Source organism: Nymphaea colorata, chromosome 4 (genome assembly GCF_008831285.2).
Source record: "Nymphaea colorata isolate Beijing-Zhang1983 chromosome 4, ASM883128v2, whole genome shotgun sequence".
In the NCBI taxonomy this organism is placed as follows: Eukaryota; Viridiplantae; Streptophyta; class Magnoliopsida; order Nymphaeales; family Nymphaeaceae; genus Nymphaea; species Nymphaea colorata.
Genome location: NC_045141.1, coordinates 22,461,727 through 22,479,527, shown reverse-complemented (window position 1 = coordinate 22,479,527; position 17,801 = coordinate 22,461,727). Strand labels below are relative to the sequence as shown.

Sequence of the window (17,801 nt, the reverse complement as noted above, 5' to 3'; positions counted from 1 at the left end):
ATATATATATATATATATATATATATAGGGGTGCATGTTGAACTTATTATCTTGAATACATTTTATATATCTTGATTTACCAAGTCGATATCAATATGAATTGGGCTCTTTCTGGTCATGTTTAGGCACCGTATGTCACTGTAAAGTTTGATCAGGGTGTTGTGCAGTGCCAACATCTTAGAAGGCTTCAATCCAAGAAAAGATGTGCCACTCCTAGAATTCTACTTCAGGTTTTGTCTCCCAAGAGCCGTCAGAACCGCAACTCCACCTTCCTCAAAAAGGGTGTTAGCATTTTTTGCAAGAGGCAACCCTGGCTCCGTGAAAAAGTTCCTCTTCGAACAGTGGGATGGCAAGGACCCCCAAATTCAAATCTTTCAATGCCTGCCAAGAGGCCAAAGCTACAAGGAGCACATGATGAACACCAAGTACTTCCTCTACCCAAGTGGGTATGAAGTCGCCATTCCCGGGCTCACTGAATCCATACTAGCTGGTTGTGTGCCGGTGCCGATTTTAGATGGCTATGTGCTCCCCTTCAATGATGTTTTAGATTGTCAGTTCAAATTCCAGTTCAAAAGATACCCGAACTTAACGAGATTTTGATTAACATTCCTGAACATTCATACTTGAAGTTGCAAGCAAATGTTATGAAGGTTCAGAAGCACTTTGTGATCAATGACCCTCCCAAGAGGTTTGATGTCATGCATATCTTGTTTCATTCTATATGGCTCGGAAGACTTAATGTGAGGTTATATGATTAGTAGCCATCATTCTTATGTTCTTCACTTGCTTGTCTACTCTCTATTGTTAGCGTTCCCTTCCAACACTGAAATGCAAATCAAACGTACCTCATCAAACCTGCCCCAAACTCTCAACTCGATGATGGGGGGAAGAAAAGTGGAGCCCTAGCAGTTTTCTGGTGGACTCATTGGTACCCTGCTGGGTGGCACCACTTGACGGCAAACCGTCATCGGCAGGGGGAGCCACCGTGGTTGTGGGAGGAAGATAGGGGAGAGAGAGAGAAGAGGGAAGATTTGGGTGACCTGATTGCATATCAAACGGTTCAGGTTTGATGTATATATATATATGTATATATATATATATAAACATGCTTCTAGATGACCATTATCTAGAAGTTTTTTGTTAGTGAATCTTATGTAATTATATAAACATTAGAAACATGATGGAAAGTTTTAGTAGTATTGATCAATCACTATAGGAGTGCGAACGTTGTTGAATCCAATTTGCTCGAAGATTATGTTTCTAGCATATCCGGATCCTTAACAATCGATATAAATGAATTTCAATATGATAAGTTTTTGTAATCTCACCCAACCATTGTATTTCTAGGTAAAGTTTGTTTACCGGGGACTTGAGATCCGGGGAATAAGATTGCCGTGGATCTCAATCCCGTGGCCACAACTCTTTACTGACTATAAAGATTTGATAATAATAACACATTGTGGGAAGATACTTTATAGATTCGGATTTAAGATCTGAGGTGATCTGAGAAAATTGAGAATCTCATATCCGAGGATCAAAATCTGGGATTTAAAGTATCATATTGAGACACCAAATTAACATGTAACATGAACTTAAAATTCTTGCTACTGAAATCCTCAGATTGTTTAAACTAACGATCGACACTTTTTTGGCTGCTTAGATTTAAAATCCAAGGCTATCAAACACAATAGTATATTACTATTTGCCAAACGAGCCTGAATATATAAATTAAACCTGAATGCAATCGAGCCAATTGGATTTTTATCACATGCTTTTCTTCGCCTCAAACTATATTTGGATGGAGGGAAGTGACTGGTGGTAAAGGATGTAAAGGTAAAGAAAATATATGGATAAAAATTAACTTGAAGGAATGAAAGGAACATAAAATAATTATTATAAACACTTGTCTGAATAAAAATGAAAGGAAAGGAAAGTAAATGAATTGTTAAATATGATAGTTTCTTGTTGATTAAGGAAATTACGTCAAACAATTTAAGATTGTTGTCAGTCTTTATAACATAGTAAGAAAAAATTTTCACTCTTTCAGATTCTTTTATCCAGGACTTAGTCTGACCTGCTTTTTATATTTATAGCTTAGCAGGTTTAACTTTTAATTGTTTTTAAATTTTTAGAATCGGGTTACGTGGACTGGGAACAAATTGTTACATTTATTAATTTCCATTTTATAAAACATAAAGATTTAATAGTGAGAGAAAAAATCCAAAATGAATCAGATAAATGTAAGCCCAGTAGCCAATCCAAATATCCGCTAGCTTTCTCTTTTCCGTTTACATCGAATAAGCAAACTAATGGCTTTTCACATTTACATATACAACTAGCGGGTTGATAAAAGAATGTATTTCCTTTATAATCTACTCATATATGACAGATAATCTCAGCTCAAACACAAGATGGAACTGGTAGATTCGAGTCCGGTTCCGGAACTGGTAAATCAGAATGAACGAAGTAGAATGGGATCTGGAACTACGACATACGAGCCAAATAGATCCAATCAAAGAGATAAAGGAAGGGACAATCTATGAATCGGATCCAGATCCAAAACATGACTTACATCACATCTAGATACTATTGTAAAATCAAAATTTCCAAACAGAAACGGATATGTCAGTAAAGATCAAATATCCGATAATGCCATGCCCGATCCATTTGCAAGTTAAGGCGGCGTTTGGAGTAAACAGAAATTTCTCAAACCAGACTGGGTGTTATACGGAATTATGGAAAATGAGACCGAGGGCGATCTAGTCAAATTGGCTTGCTGATAAAAGGCGAAAGGAAAAGAAGGGAAATACAAAAAGCCCCTCCCTCCCGACCTGTCCTTTCCCGCAGCCGGAAGCAACAGCGAGGGAGAGAGAGAGAGGGGGTCTGCAGATCGATCTTTTCCGGTTCTTGGAGATACTACAATAATCAGGAACGCCTGACGTTGAAGGGGCATTTTGCTGGAAAGACCCCAATCGATGGCGGCGCTAAAGTACCTGGAGACGGCGAGCTCCGACCAGCCGGAGCTTGCCGAATGGTACAACTCCCTCGCCGATCTGTACCGGAAGAAGCTGTGGCACCAGCTGACAGTCAAGCTCGAGCAGTTCGTCGCCCTAGCGGTTCTCCAGGTGAACTGAAACCCCCGCTTCCCATCTCCTTTTGCAGTTGTTATTTTCATCACTGGGAGTAGGTTTGGCTGCGCAATTAGGTTTTTTGCTTTTTTGTTTCTCGTATAAGATCCGAGTTTGTCTTTCTGCGTTGTCTTGATAGGCAGTATTTTCTGGAACTGGGCGTTTAGGGTTTCGATGTGGAGTTTGTCGGTAATTTCATTAACAGACGGTAGGTTGCGATCGTTTAATGGTGATCATTTTGATCAGACGTTAAAGAAATCGTGTCCGAGGGTGATAGTTAGGATTTAACTGAACCGTATAAGAACATGATAGTGCGTTTTTTGGTCCGCGAAAACTGGCTTCTGTTGAGTATTTCGGGTATAACGCGGTCTGCGAGTTTGGTGGTTGAAGTGGATGCTGGTTTTGAATGCGGTTGGTGTTGTCTAGCTTCTTTTCTCGTTCAAGGCAATAGTTGTTTTGCGATGTATGAATTAGTTGTCCACTTCAGCTACCTCTGTAGAAGATCTTGACTAATGTTTTTGAAGTACTTAGAGATATTTCAAGGATACGTTTCCTTCGGGAAGAACGGTTGAAATATGAAGGACGTCAATATGCTTTATCGACTGGGTTGTTGGCTGTGTGATCTTTCCGAGAACATCTGGAAGCAAGCGTGCCTTTGATCTTTTTTTGCTTTGCGAGAGATGTGATGTTGTTGGTCTGACACCATATTTGATTTTTGGCTCAAGATTTTGGGAAGTTTTTTGATGCGGAAAAGGAAGTTGGAGGCTTATGGTTATGAGCTCATTGAGCTCACCTTTAGGTCAATGGCAGGTTTGAGTAAATGGCAGTTTTGTGTATGACCGCACCAACATCAGATCCTTTCATGATTGTGACAAATGGGGCAGCGTATAATTAGGATCTCGGACCTAATTAGGATATGATCTGTTGCATGCAGTCAGTGTCAGTTTTCTCAGTTAACAAAGAAAAGCAAAGCAAGCATCAGCAATAGGCAAAGGAAGGTAGCTAAGAGCATGACTTCACTCCCTCTATCTTGCCTATGGGGAGCAGAAGCGAGGTCTCCTTTTCACAGTCAAAAGCAAGTCGACATGACCCTTGACTTTCAACGATGGGACAAGTTTGAAAGCTTGAACGTCTTCTTTCTGTCTTTCATACCGTTTAGTTGCATTAAAGCTGCACTGTGTCTACTCATGGAATGGGGGATGTGCTCAACATTTTTTATCATGTCCGATGCTTCCATTTTCTAGTACTGCTAATCCGAATGCTGCAAGGAAATGTTCTATTTGGCAGTATTAGTACCAATGGTGAGCTAATTTGGAGCAAGTGATATGCATAGTTGCTAGGCATTGAGAACTGATGGAGAGAACAGGGAAAAACTGCAAAAGTATATTTCCTATGTGGTATAATTTTTCACTGATAAAAATCAGTGATAATATGTGATATATGCCTAAAATGAATAGTGAGACAGGATGCTGCAGTTTAGGAGGAATGAAGAACAAGCTGTCAATCATGTTATGCAATATTTAATATGCTGCAGTGCAGGAGGAATGGAGAACAAGCTGTCAATCATGGTTCTTATCATGTTATGCAATATTTAATATATAAGTGTTGCTAACTTGCCATGCATTTTGATTCTGTTGTTGTTATAAGTCGATAATATGCTTTCCACTAAAAAAATGCTTCATTTTGTTGTCAATTTTTGCAATTAATATAGCATATTGGTGGTTATTTTTTCCTTTCTTTTGGATTGCTTAATGCTTGGCTGTGAAATCATCCCAGACCTTTCTGAGTGCTGGGTTGATGATCAGCTGTCAAATTATCCAAAACCTTCCTTCAAGGTCCACCCCTCTCTTTATAAAAAGAAATGTGAAATTGGTGCTGACATGTGAATAATCATATTTCATAGTTCTTTTCTCCTTTTTTTTATGAAGTGAAGAAATTTGGTTTCTTTTAACGATTCAAAGGCAGTCCATACCAGTGTCACGAAAAACCAAGTTCTTTCACATTTTTTGTTCCTTTGTTTTTTTATTTTTTTTTGTGTTTTTTTTTTTGCATTTTCAATTGGCAGATTTTTATTTTCACATTTCACATGTTATTTAGGATCTTTCGTTTCCAACTGTGCCGTATGATACTTGAGAAAACATCGCCATTTAATACCCGAAAACGATATATGTGACAGTGGTCCATACATATGACTATGCATGTGTCTTAGTCAACCCCCCACCCACACACACACACACACACAAAGAAACAAATCAATGTGAAGAAACTTGATTGCTTTTAGAGATTCATTTATTCAGTTGTGTATATGTATGTATATTTAACATTCTATCTCTTCTCCATTCTTTTGCACTACTTTTGTTCTGTTGGTTATTTATGAAAGTGACACAGCTTGTGTTAGACTTATAGATTATGTCCTGTCATTTTTTGCAGGCTGGTGATCGCCTTATACAGCTGTATGAGAATTTCATAACTGACTTTGAGATGAAAATTAATCTGCTTAAACTTGCACATTTTGCTGTAATAGTTTCACGTCAGTATTCTGAGAAAGAAGCTGCAATTAGCTACCTTCAGACAGTGATTGAGAAGCTTCGTAGTACTAGAGAAATGAGGATAGAGGAACCAATTTTGTATGTGAGGATGCAGATAGCTGCATTTAAGCTTGAACAAGGAGATCAGAAGGAATGTAAGAAACTTCTTGACGAAGGGAAGAGCACTTTGGACAGCATGACTGATATCGATCCTTCAGTTTATGCAAGCTTTTATTGGATTTCATCGCAGTACCACAAATCTCGCCAAGAGTTTGCTGAGTTCTATAAAAGTGCTCTTCTTTATTTAGCATACACCACAGTGGAAACACTGTCAGAACCATTCAAACTGGTATCTCTCTGTCTCAGTCTCTCTCTCTCTCACTCACACACACACACACATGCACGTGCATTCTGTTAAAATTGTCCATTGCTTAGACTAATAATTATTTCAGTCAATCTATACATTATATTTTGGCAATAATTGTTTGTTCTATTTAAGGGTTTTAACTTTCTGATCTCTGGAATATTTCGTACCAATGGCTCGGTCCATTGGTAAGTTATGTGGCTTCTGGTAATTGAGTATTTACCTCACTGCACATACTGTTCAGTTCACCTGAACTGTTTGGTTGGTTAGCCATAGTTCTAGATGCATATTGTCATCCAAGGAGATGCTTTACCAACTCTCCCATATGGAACTAGGTGAGGGTCATGTTCATTGAGGTGTAATCCTAGATATTGGCCCTTGTTCGAAGCTGTTAGTTTTTGTACCAACAATTTGTTGCGGTATTGTCTAGCTTTCTGCTTACCTCTTACTGATTGACCATTTAAAATCCTAAACATTGACATATGTTTTTCAGCGTGTCCATTTTGTTGGTTAGTAGTCATGACCTTCGTCCTTCCATCCATTGGACAACTAGCTTGTAAGACACAAATGTGCACACTGATGGAAAGTGTTATAGAGTTGATAAAGCTTGACTTGTTTCACAGTCTTGATTCATTTAGCAAATGTTGCATTTTTGGGTATCAGGGAATATGATAAACTTATTCATTGTTGTGGCAACATGGCAATTGTCGTTCTTTGATGCCCAAAGTCCTTTGGTGCTTATCTGATTATGCAGATGTACAACAATGGTAGTCTTGCATTCTTTTCTACCAAGACCCATCTGCATAATCGTGCAACTGTCTTTTATCTAAATATTGTCTGTAGCTTTCGGTGCCTTTACAAACATGATGTGGGCAGCATGTTAGGAGTTGGTCGGCTTCCTTCCATCATGTCAGAAAATTGTTAGAGCCTCCAACTCATGCAAGTGAATAATGTTTCTCATGCAGCAGTTATGAAATCTGTGTGGAATATTTTTGTGGAAATTTAGGGTGTAAATAATTGTTGCTTTTGTTTAAATTGTTTCTTTATTTTGGCTATATTCTTCAGGTGGTGAACCTCTTTGGTTACTAAATTAGGCCATTTCTTATGGAATGACAGTACTTAATCTTTGAAGCAGGGTCCCCCTTGAGATTTAAGGTAGCATTATGTTTTGACGTATGTTCTCAACAATTTTTATCTTACAGGACTTGGCATTTGATCTCTCTCTGGCTGCATTGCTGGGTGACAACATTTACAACTTCGGGGAGCTTCTTGCACATCCCATTGTAAGATCAAATAAATTATTTAAATTTTAAAGTTCTTTTCTGTTGCCTTGAATTATCTTGCGTCTACCTTAATTTTTCTTTTGACATATCTTTGGATATTTTTGAAGATTCTAGTTACCTCAAGATCTTGGTTGAGTAGATTGTGACACATTCACTTGCATTGAATTCATGTATATTATTTGTACGAGTCTGCAGTTTCTCCAACTTTATCTTGTGATAACTAATCCTTTGCATTTTTTTGTTCTTTTTTAAAGATATGCTACATTTAGCCGAGATAAGTTGTTTTCCTGAGTATTTTTTCTGTTGTGTTTCATACTCTTTTTGCTTTTGTCCTTAATTCTTGTGAAGTTTAGGTCGTCTTTTTAGGTTCTAGGTGGTCTCCATTTTCTTAATATTATAATTGTAGTAATATCATGAGTGTTGATAAGTCTGGTGATCTTCATCCTTAGCATAGTTAAAGTTGTAGAAGTCTGCTGCCAACTACTCCTGCTGACTTTTTATATTCACACTCAAAACGCTGGAATTGTATAGCTATATCTGTGTCGTTAACCTGTATTTATGTATATATAGACAATTACCATCATAAGGTACTTCTCATTCAGTTGCTGAATCTTTGTGACAGTGGGTATTTTCGAGTTCTCTTATTGGGGTTTCCCGCTAGAAAATATCCTGCAATTTCCCACTCATTGGATGTAGTTTGACAGCTTCCTATTCCCCGTTGAACAAAAACGATTGTGCACCAGTTGTTCATTGTGTGTCAGTTAGTCTGGGGCTTGGATGTAGTTTCTTAACCTGGTTGAACCTGAATCTTCCTTGTGAGCTCTTTTCCTGTCTAGTTAATGCTATTATTTGCTGGACAAATTGTGCACACCAGCACAACCGATGATGTACTTGGACCACTGGACCTGAGTAGATTTGTCTAAGTGTGTTGATTGGTATGGATAGGAACATGTGTTAATGTACCAGATCGGCGACCCAAATCACCCAATCATCCTGAAATTCCATTCTGCATGCTTTAATCCATATTTACTAATTTAACTGCACTGAAGGTTTCCAACTATGAGTGCAATTCGTTGAAGAGTCATTTAATATCGTGTCTTCAAAGTATTTTGTGCAATGTCTTAGCTTTTTTAATCATTTTATTCAGATAAAAAGTCTTCTTGGAACAAACGTGGAATGGCTTTACTACATCTTACAGGCATTCAATGCTGGTGATTTGGCTCGTTACCAAGAACTTTGTCGTGTTCATGCAGCTGCTCTTAATGCACAGCCTGCCCTGGTGGCACATGAAAAGAAGTTGCTTGAGAAGATTAACATTCTTTGTCTTATGGAGATTATTTTCAGGTTTGTATCTGCCTATCTAGGTTCCTGCATTCATTTCGGGGATGTCTTTATTTTGTTATTATTTGCACATTAATCGTTTTAAAAAAGATAATTGAAAAATAATTCTGAAAAAGAAAATTGAAAAATAATTCTTACTTTGAGAAGATGACATGTCATGATATTATGGTGTTACTGATATTTTTGGATATTGAAGAAGTCTGTCAGTTTTTGTACCTTCATATTTTTATGTTAAAAGTTTGCTCTTTATAAGTTCTTCTGAAAGAAAGACAACATTTGAAAATTAAATGTGAGATTTTCCCTTGTGCAAATCCAAGTTAAAAAATGTGACTAGGGTTGCATATTGTTAATGAAGCTCAAACTGATTGGTGTGTCTATGAAGTTTTCGTGTTTTTGGTAGATATATTGACGTTCATTTCTTTACTTGGCAGTCGTCCTTCAGAAGATAGAACCATCCCCTTGAGTGTCATTGCTCAAAGAACGAGACTTTCTATAGAAGACGTGGAACATCTACTTATGAAAAGTCTATCTGTAAGTTGCTAATTTTTTAGTATCTTGTTACCCTAGTTTGATGTTTTGACACCTAAATATGCAAGTTTTTTAGGGTATCTTGGTTAGTTATTTGTGGCACATGTGATCAGAGTTTACTCATTAATCACTTTTGTGATCCAAAGCTGGATTGATGCAGTAATTGACAAGTTGAATGTGGCATGTTAAGTTTTAAAATCTTTCTTGAAAATGGTTATATACTTATGGTGGAAAATATATTCATGCTTAGGAACCTAAAAATTGACCCTTGGATCACTTTATGCTTAAACAAATTTGTAGCCTGTATAATTTCAGAATAAGTGATTGTTTGAATTTTCAATCACGGTAAGCTTTACACATCCAAATGATCCAAAAGCTTTTATCTTCCATTTAGATCATAGATCACATCCATAAAGTAAGGTTTCCAAATAGACTCGTGCAAAGATTATTTCTAGAGTTTAATTGCTCAAATTGGTGCAACTGCACCGCACCTCAATTTAGCACTTGATATGGACTTCTTAGTTGTGCACCAGGGCAGACACACACACACACACATATGGACACATTAAGGCATAAGCACTTATACACCAAAAACTAGTTTTCATAATGGGACGTATCTAGTTCACTTGTAGATGTCATCTCTTGTGCATCTTGGTCTTCTTGGCCTGTAATAATGTTCCTTTATTTTTTGGCAGGTTCATCTAATTGAAGGCATCATAGACCAAGTAGAAGGAACCGTGCATGTCTCCTGGGTGCAACCGCGAGTTCTAGGAATACAACAGATCAAGGCACTTCGAGATCGTCTAGATGGTTGGTTGGACAAGGTCCACACTGCTTTGTTGTCTGTAGAAGCTGAAACGCCTGACCTGGTGGCAGCTTGAACCAAGGCGTCTGTTTTCCTTGTTTGTAACGATCTTGATATTCAGATCTAAACTAGGAAAGGAACTTAGTGCAGGTCGACTATTTCTTTTCTGCTTCCCTTTTTTTGTTTCCTTCCCGGTTCCTCTTGCTCATTTTTTTTTTTTCGTGTGGAAGGGACGGAAACCTTTCCTACTTAGTATTTTCGAGGGCTGTAATTTTTTAATTCGTATGCTTAAGCTTACATGAATTGCAATCACCAAATTACCATGTTAACTTTATGCTTACCGGCTTTTAAAACACACTTTTAACATGTTGGTTACTTTGAATTTGCTTGACCATGTAACTAGAAGCAGTACGCTGTTTTGTGACCTGAAAAATACGAAGTAGTGGATTTCCGAAGTCAATCATGATCCACTCCTGCCAATACAGATTGGTATTTTTAATGATGATAAGCAGCCCTGGACTCCGAGGGCAGCAGGAAAGGGTATTTCAGCTCTTCAGGGTATCTCCCGCTGCATCGATATCGGCTACCATGACATCCAAGAGAATGATCTGCTAGGCAATGTAACAAAGAGCCAAAATTTTGGATTTGGTAAATGCTAACTATTTTTTACAGTGGGTGTGTAAAGTCTGGAACGCGAATCTCTGGTGCTTTCAAGTTCCTAAGCAGGCAAGCATCCATGATCATTGCGGTTACTGCAATCCACTCATGTGTGTAAGTCTGGAACGCGAATCTCTCGTGCTTTCAAGTTACGAAGCAGGCAAGCATCTATGATCATTGCGCTTACTGCAATCCACTCATAGTACCTAGCGGCCATGCTAAGACATGGTCAATAAAAGATTGCCAATCCACAGAGAGAGAGGCTTGCTGCATTATGCCAATTCCACAGAGAGAGAGGCTTTGCTCCCTTATTATCATTTCAAATACAATCAATATCCCGCCTGTCTTCCAAGGACGAGTTCTATATCTGCTCAATCCTACATGATGAATGATGATAAGCTCAAGCCAGTACGTTATAAAATCGACCAACTTATGGCACAATGAACTTTTTCACGAATAAATTACATTTGATGTTACTCCTGCCTGATGAAGGGTGACGAGCTCAAATCAGTGCTGTAAAAAGATTCATCTGCTGCTGCACCATAGAAATTTTCATCTTTCTCCTCATCCCATTTCACAACCTCCCTTATAAATTTGAATGCTTCATCAATCGTCTGCCTTTCTCGAGCCTTTGCTTGCCATACAAACAACTTCCTGTTGGTGAGCGAAGCATACAAATCTTTGAACTTCATTGCCACATAGTAGTAAGCCTGGCTTGCTAGAGTTTGCTTGTTCTGCTGAGTTTTCAGAGGGCTGAAATCCTGGAACCATGCACATGTACCGAGAGGCACCTTGTTTATTTTCTCTTCGAACAAATCATACTTGTTAAGGATCAGAACAAAAGGGGTATCGCAGAAGCATGGATGCTTGATCAGCGTCTCAAACATTGCTTTGCTCTGCAACATCTTGTTTTGAAGGGTGTTGCTGCCTGTATCTGCCCACAACTGGTCATAGTCACTCAGGGCGACACAAAAGGTTACAAGACGAACATCTTCAAACATTTCCATCCACTTGCACCCTTCTTTCAGTCCCCTCGTGCTTATTCTGATTAGTTGGAATCTGACATAGACAGGACAATTGAAGAAAACGTATTATGGGTTTGTGTGGAAATATAAGATACATGACAAAGCAAGCTACAAAGATGAACATGCACATGCACAAACACAGAAAAACTGCTACAATTATGAAAGGAGAAAAATGTATAGAACGCGTGGGGGGTGTAGCAAATGTTACCGGGTAAGAGGCTGGCTCTCACTGTTTTCATTGTAAGGTTCAGACATGGGACTTCGATCATCTAATGAGAATTCAATGAAGGCTAGCCCGTTGCCCTGGGTTACTCCTTCAGCGTACAATATATCTCTCTCTGATGGTTCATACTCATTACTTGAGACCTCAACAGCCTGCCAAAAGTTAAATAGTTCAGAACGTGCAACAGTATGCACACAGTTGCATTTACAGTGCCTCCTTTTAGCAGAATAACATCCAAAAATAATGGCTTGGAGCAACAGAATGATAAAAAATCACAAATCTGTGCAGGCCCTGAATGAGAGATGGGCCTTTGACAATCAACTATAAAAATTACAAAACCACGTGATGGGAGTTTGGGATTTGAATGAAGATGCCAAAAGGTGAAAGAAGTTCAACTGCTCATGCGACAAATAGTTGTGAGAGAGGGGTTTGGGAATGACTATCCGAAAATGGAAAAAGAGAAACTATCGGGTTGAAAATATACCCGATCTAAGAAGTATTCAGCAGCATCTGGAAGGAAATGGAGTTCATCTCTTCTCTTGTACGTTTCCTGGATTGCTGGATCCTTCCATACCTCCTCCACTAGCGGGGCATATTCCCGAGTAGCCGCTGGGAAAAAAGCATCCAAATCTCCCATTGCAATGATCTCCAAGAGCCAGTCAGAAAAGTGTTTCAGCCTTGGAATGATAGAATATATGCATTCGGGTGGGCTACCGTTGCTCCCTCCTCCTATTTTTCCATTACAAAATGAGCAAGTTTCTATGTTGGTGACGCCACAAGGAAAAACTATAACATTCTCTAGAAATGAAGACACACATGCAAACTATTGAATAACTTCCACAAAGAAAAGAAAAATAGCATCCGCACGGCAGCAGGAAATTTCTCATTAGAAGCCGCCCGGCATTATGAACTAAGACATTTTCCCACCACACAATTTAACCTTAGCAATATCAGTTTAGAACCTTGAAAATACAGGAATAAATCAAATGGAATCAAAGGAGCGAACTGTAAAACCATTTTTCAGTAAAGCATTGTGTGTCTTGGATGGAAAATCCTTCTTCCGGGATGTTGAATAGCAGCAAAATGAGTAAGCGCTCATCTAGTTTAGTAAAATCTATTTCAGCATGTGCTGGTGGGTATAAAATGAGGATAGCCTTAAGGTAATTGAGACTGGTGCTGTTGTATACCCATAGTTCAACACAAGTCATTGATTTTTTGTTTGTCAGCAGGTCATTATATACTATGGTCAATTTCTAGTGGTTCAATATATTATTTCATAAGAGCACAATTTTTAGCTTCATTTCTAGTAATTTACATTTCATAATCGCAAAGACACAATGATCTAAAACGCAACAAAGATGCCATACAGGAAAAACCTGCTTCGAATTGCACAGACAAAAACATGGATGTAAGTAAAACAGATTTAAAAGGAAACAGAAGTAATCCATGAAGACAAGTACCCGGTCCACTGTTTTGATCATGAGGATGAGGAGATCCCAACTCAAGTAAAGCCTCTTCCTCAAAGCGTTCTCTTCCCTCAAGCAAAACACTCAGGTATCTGTACAAGTTGCTTTGAATCATAAGCTTTATGTTTTGCAGCTCTTCTGGAGTGAAGTTGTTACCATATAAAAATTTCGCCTGTTCAAACACCAAATGTGTGAAGAAAAGCCATCTTCAGCATCAGCCATCACAACATAATCAGAGAAAGCTACATTCTTTATTTTAAGGAAGTCATAGTCAAAATAAAAATATAAACTATAAGCAAAACTTCCAATGGCTGTATATATATGTGTGTTCACGCCAAAAAGGCAAACTAGCAGACATGCAGTAACGCAATGGTAATGTTTTTGAATCAAGATTTTTTTTTAATAAACTGCAAATGCAAAAGCACAGGATCACTGTTTGAGCCTGTGGGAATTGTCAATTCGACCAGAAATAAAATCCTCAAAAATACAAAAAGACAAAATAGTACCTGCTTGAAGACGGTGCTGGTTCCTGAGCCAGGAAGTCCAAGGAGCAGAAGCTTATGAAGTCTTTTATGTTCTAGATATTCTGGCACAGATCTATTAGAGTAGTTGCTAGCATCATGATGTGTTTCTTGAGAGTTTCCAGGGAGTACCGGAAGGGAAAAGAGGGAACACATCAACCGTATGGATGCCTGCCTAGCAAACAGCAGAAAGAAAATGTCCAGAAAGAATTATATTTCTCGTGATCAACCACAATAGAACTTATTTTAGTAATACGTTGCATCATCAAGTAGCACCTTCTCCCATATTTTCCCTTTAATGTTATTTTGACCTTCCTCCTCATAGCTTCCATCAGCATAGACCCAGAAATGAGTTTCAGGTGGGCATTGTACATTTGCCACCTGCAAATGTCACACACAGGCCAGTCAAACTAGAAGCCCAAGGTTGAAAGTAGTTTAACATGTGTCATGTAGAAGTATAAATACATGAAGATACAATTGAATCAACACCAAAATGAGCTGGTCATCTCGCACATTACATCAAATGGCCCATGAAAAATTTCAAATGTACAAAAAAATTGCAAGAGGATGGTTCTGCTTCCAGATGGTACTCCAAAAATTATAAAGAGAAGTTAACTTAACCAGTCTCGGAATTACAAGTAGACAATCACCAAACTTCTCTCCACAGTCAAGGCTTGAGAATATTTTTAGAAGTAGTAAGAAAGATTTTTCATCTCTTAAGGTAGTAAGAAAAAACATTACACAGCTGGTGGGAACCCCCACCAGTTGCCCATCTTGGGTCTTTGTTCACCACACAAGAGAAAGAGGGCCTCTTTCTCACTTTTGGGCATGAAACCAACAGACAGGCGTTGAAGGGAATGTCAATTTGAAATAACATCAAATTGCTAAAAGTTTTTTCATCAGTACTTGTTTACCTTTAGCACCCTTAACTCAGTCTTTGTTATTTCCCGACCATTGATGAAAACCTTTGTGTTGCCATTGCTTGCATCAGGACTCAGCTTTCCCCCCAGGTTCAAATTTGAACTGACAATCCTGTCTGGTTTCTCTCCTTCCTTCCATTGAGAAAAGGATAGACGTGAGTTTCATGTTATAATACCATTCCAACCCAATACAGGACCCCTCCATGTGGTATATATGTGTGTGTGCGCGTGTTAGTGAGAAAGAGAGAGAGAGAGAGAGAGAGTTCACCTTTCCCCATAACCCCGACTCCTTGTCATACCAGTATCTTCCAGGCTTCAACTTCTGTGGAGGAGATGGGCACGCTAATAATTCAGCCAATTCTTCTTGTCTTAGTGGTCGCCCATTTACGATTAATTGCTCTGGCTGAAGCTGATTAGCAGCACATTCCTTTTCTGCCTTCATAATTTGCCTAACTTCCAATGGACTAAGCAAGCGAGACAAAATCTTTGAGCGCTTTCCTAGAGTCAATCGCTTGGATTCATCAATGGGTTCCCCTATACACGAAACACATTTGCGTCCTTCGGGCATCGAACCCATCGCCCTAAGAACACAGTTGATGCAATACTTAGCATCACAAACAAGGCAGGACTCTCTGTCAGACAACCTGCTGCCTCTACCACATCTACTGCAGATTCCTCGTTTCCTTTCCTTTTGTGAACCGATCCCCAAACGTGCATTCTGGAATTGAAGGTTCTCAGATGATCTGTTGGTGCCCATTTCTTTCCTTCCAGATCTGTCAACAGTATTGAAAGTCACAACAGGAGCTCTCTTCCCCTCATTCATGGCCGTCCTAGATGGGCTTGTGGAGTGACTGCGAACTAAGCATCGAGAAGCCGAAGGTGAGCATCCCAGAGACTCGTTATTCTGCGACGCCGATGCAGCAGATTCCGAGCTCTGCGACTGCCTTGGGCTTGAATATGCAGCTGAGTGAGGCAAAACCAACTGGCTGGTGCCTGAAGAATCTCCTGATCTATCTCCCTCATTCAAATTAAAATCATCGCCTGCAACTCGATTTGGATTATAAGTAGAAGAACCTGTGGCATTTTTCGTACGAGGAACGGGCAAAGAGATCGGTTCTACCACATAAGGACTGGAAAAGGTTTCCAAATTGTCCGCATTGGCCAAAGAACTGACCATGGTTGCCACCGGGATTGGTGAATTTACAGGTTCAACTCTAGGAATTTCATAAGGTATGGGTGGTCCGCTGTATTCAAGAGCAATTGAGTAGTCAAGTTTGCCCTCTTCCGGGAGAGAAGCTCCCGGAGGAAGCATAGTTTTTAGCAGCTCCTGCCACTGCTTTTCATCAACAGCTTCTGCCATTTGTTTAAACGAACGGCCACCGCAATCTTAGAACTGGCTCACAAGTTCCGAACTCAATATCTCAATCGAAATCCAATCGCTCACAATCAGAGCCTGTCGCATGGATTTGAATCTCAACCATCGGAAAAGGCTAACTTAGAGCGAGATTTTTCTAGCCTTTACCTGTCAACAATTGCCTAAAAACTCTTCGAAGAACACTGCGGCAAGACGGAAAAGAAAAGCACCAAAACCTGCAAGATATTTGAACCAATAAGCTGAACAAGATATTTATGATACTAAACCCATCATCACTAAACCAAAAAATTAAAAACAACTGCGAAAACTCCGGACATTCAGAGCCCATCATAAGCAAAGATGCCAAAAACACAAAAAATCTACGAGGGATCTGATCCCCGTTTTCTTTGTTCAGGCAATACAGAGCGAAGATGCCACCGTGGACAAAAATCCTGGATTTACTTCCTGTTTCACCCTTTTGCGTTTGAAAAGATGGAGTAGAAGAAGGAAAGAAACGAGAAGAGAGAGAAGCATAAGAGAAAAGTAGCAATATAAGAGACTACCAACTTGCTGCTTCTTCTTCTTTATTCGGAGGGGACCTTCGAGCTCCCGGTTTCCTGCTTTTTTGTGTTACACTTGGAACAGAAAAAGAAGGAAGACACCGAAAGGAAGGAAGACAACGCGAGCGAGAGAGTCGAGAGAGAGACAGAGAGAAGCAGAGAGACGACGAGCCTGCGAAAAAGTCGAATGGTTTTTTAGGTAGAGAAAGTAAGACTGGCCTTTTTTGATATATATATGACGGCCAGGGTGTGGTTAGAGAGAGAGAGACAGAGAGAGAGAGAATCTTGGCTGCGAAAGAAAAGTTGATCTTTCAGACTAGTCAGACTGGAAGAGAGAGATAAACACAGAGAGAGAAGGTGTGTGGTCCATCCGATTCCGACGACTCTCGAGTCTCGGCTTGTAGATCGCTTTCTTCATTACAGACTTATATGACAGAAGGAGATAGGGTTGGAGAGAGAGGCTAGAACGTTGCCGTCATCAACATCATTTTAATTGCTATTGACTTTAACTCCCCGCTCTCCCCTCTTTTATTCTTCTCCTCCTTCCCGCGAGCTGCCACCGGCGGCGGAGCCATACGACTCCGCCTCCCTCGGACGACGGCGGCTTCTCCCCGCCACCCTCGTCCCGCACACCGGCCACGCCGCCGCTTGAGCTTTCTGTTTGACGGAAACAACCTTACTCTTGCTGAAAATTTCGGTTCTCTCTCTCCCCACTCCCACCTTCGCCTCCAACGGTCAAAGCGCCACCGCGCCCTGTTTTGGACTTTAGCCTCTTACTTTTGTCCAACCAAAAAAAAAAAAAAAAAAAATTGGGTGGTTCCCTTTCTTTTCTTTTCTTACAAGGGACCTCCTTTCTAGGGTAATCTCATGAACGAACCTAATATTTTATTTTTTTCTAACAATTTTTTTTTATTCCGACAACTGGAAGTGGACGACGACCGGAGATGAGTTGGGTCTTCCTTTCCTTCTTTCTTCTCTTTGGGCCTAAAGATGATATCATTAAGAAAGAAAAAAAGTTTGTGAATCGAAATTTGATGTGAAAAAGCAATTGCGTAGGAATTGAGATTACAATTCGCCATCAAAATATTATACCAGTTG

The 17,801-nt window shown here is 39.5% G+C and overlaps 2 protein-coding genes across 3 annotated transcripts; one reads left to right on the top strand and one right to left on the bottom strand.

Moving 5' to 3' along the window:
• The first annotated feature begins 2,809 nt into the window (after nucleotides 1–2,809).
• On the top strand, nucleotides 2,810–10,317 carry LOC116253505 (26S proteasome non-ATPase regulatory subunit 13 homolog A). Its single transcript, XM_031628339.2, has 6 exons — nucleotides 2,810–3,125; nucleotides 5,559–6,005; nucleotides 7,223–7,303; nucleotides 8,451–8,647; nucleotides 9,076–9,175; nucleotides 9,868–10,317. The coding sequence occupies exons 1-6, from the start codon at nucleotides 2,976–2,978 to the stop codon at nucleotides 10,051–10,053; spliced, it is 1,161 nt and encodes a 386-aa protein (XP_031484199.1). The 5' UTR covers nucleotides 2,810–2,975; the 3' UTR covers nucleotides 10,054–10,317.
• A 546-nt stretch (nucleotides 10,318–10,863) lies between these two features.
• Nucleotides 10,864–17,405, bottom strand: LOC116252742 (extra-large guanine nucleotide-binding protein 3-like). 2 transcript variants are annotated; one of them, XM_031627240.2, is made up of 9 exons: nucleotides 16,711–17,405; nucleotides 15,058–16,379; nucleotides 14,784–14,921; nucleotides 14,146–14,250; nucleotides 13,855–14,040; nucleotides 13,343–13,520; nucleotides 12,367–12,608; nucleotides 11,868–12,034; nucleotides 10,864–11,693 (listed from the first exon to the last, which is right to left on the bottom strand). In XM_031627240.2, exons 2-9 carry the CDS (start codon nucleotides 16,147–16,149, stop codon nucleotides 11,108–11,110), a joined length of 2,694 nt encoding a protein of 897 aa, XP_031483100.1. In that variant the 5' UTR covers nucleotides 16,150–16,379; nucleotides 16,711–17,405; the 3' UTR covers nucleotides 10,864–11,107. The 2 variants fall into 2 exon arrangements, with proteins under 2 accessions (XP_031483100.1, XP_031483099.1); XM_031627239.2 differs by having other exon boundaries at nucleotides 12,367–12,611; nucleotides 16,711–17,403.
• Nucleotides 17,406–17,801: the final 396 nt, after the last annotated feature.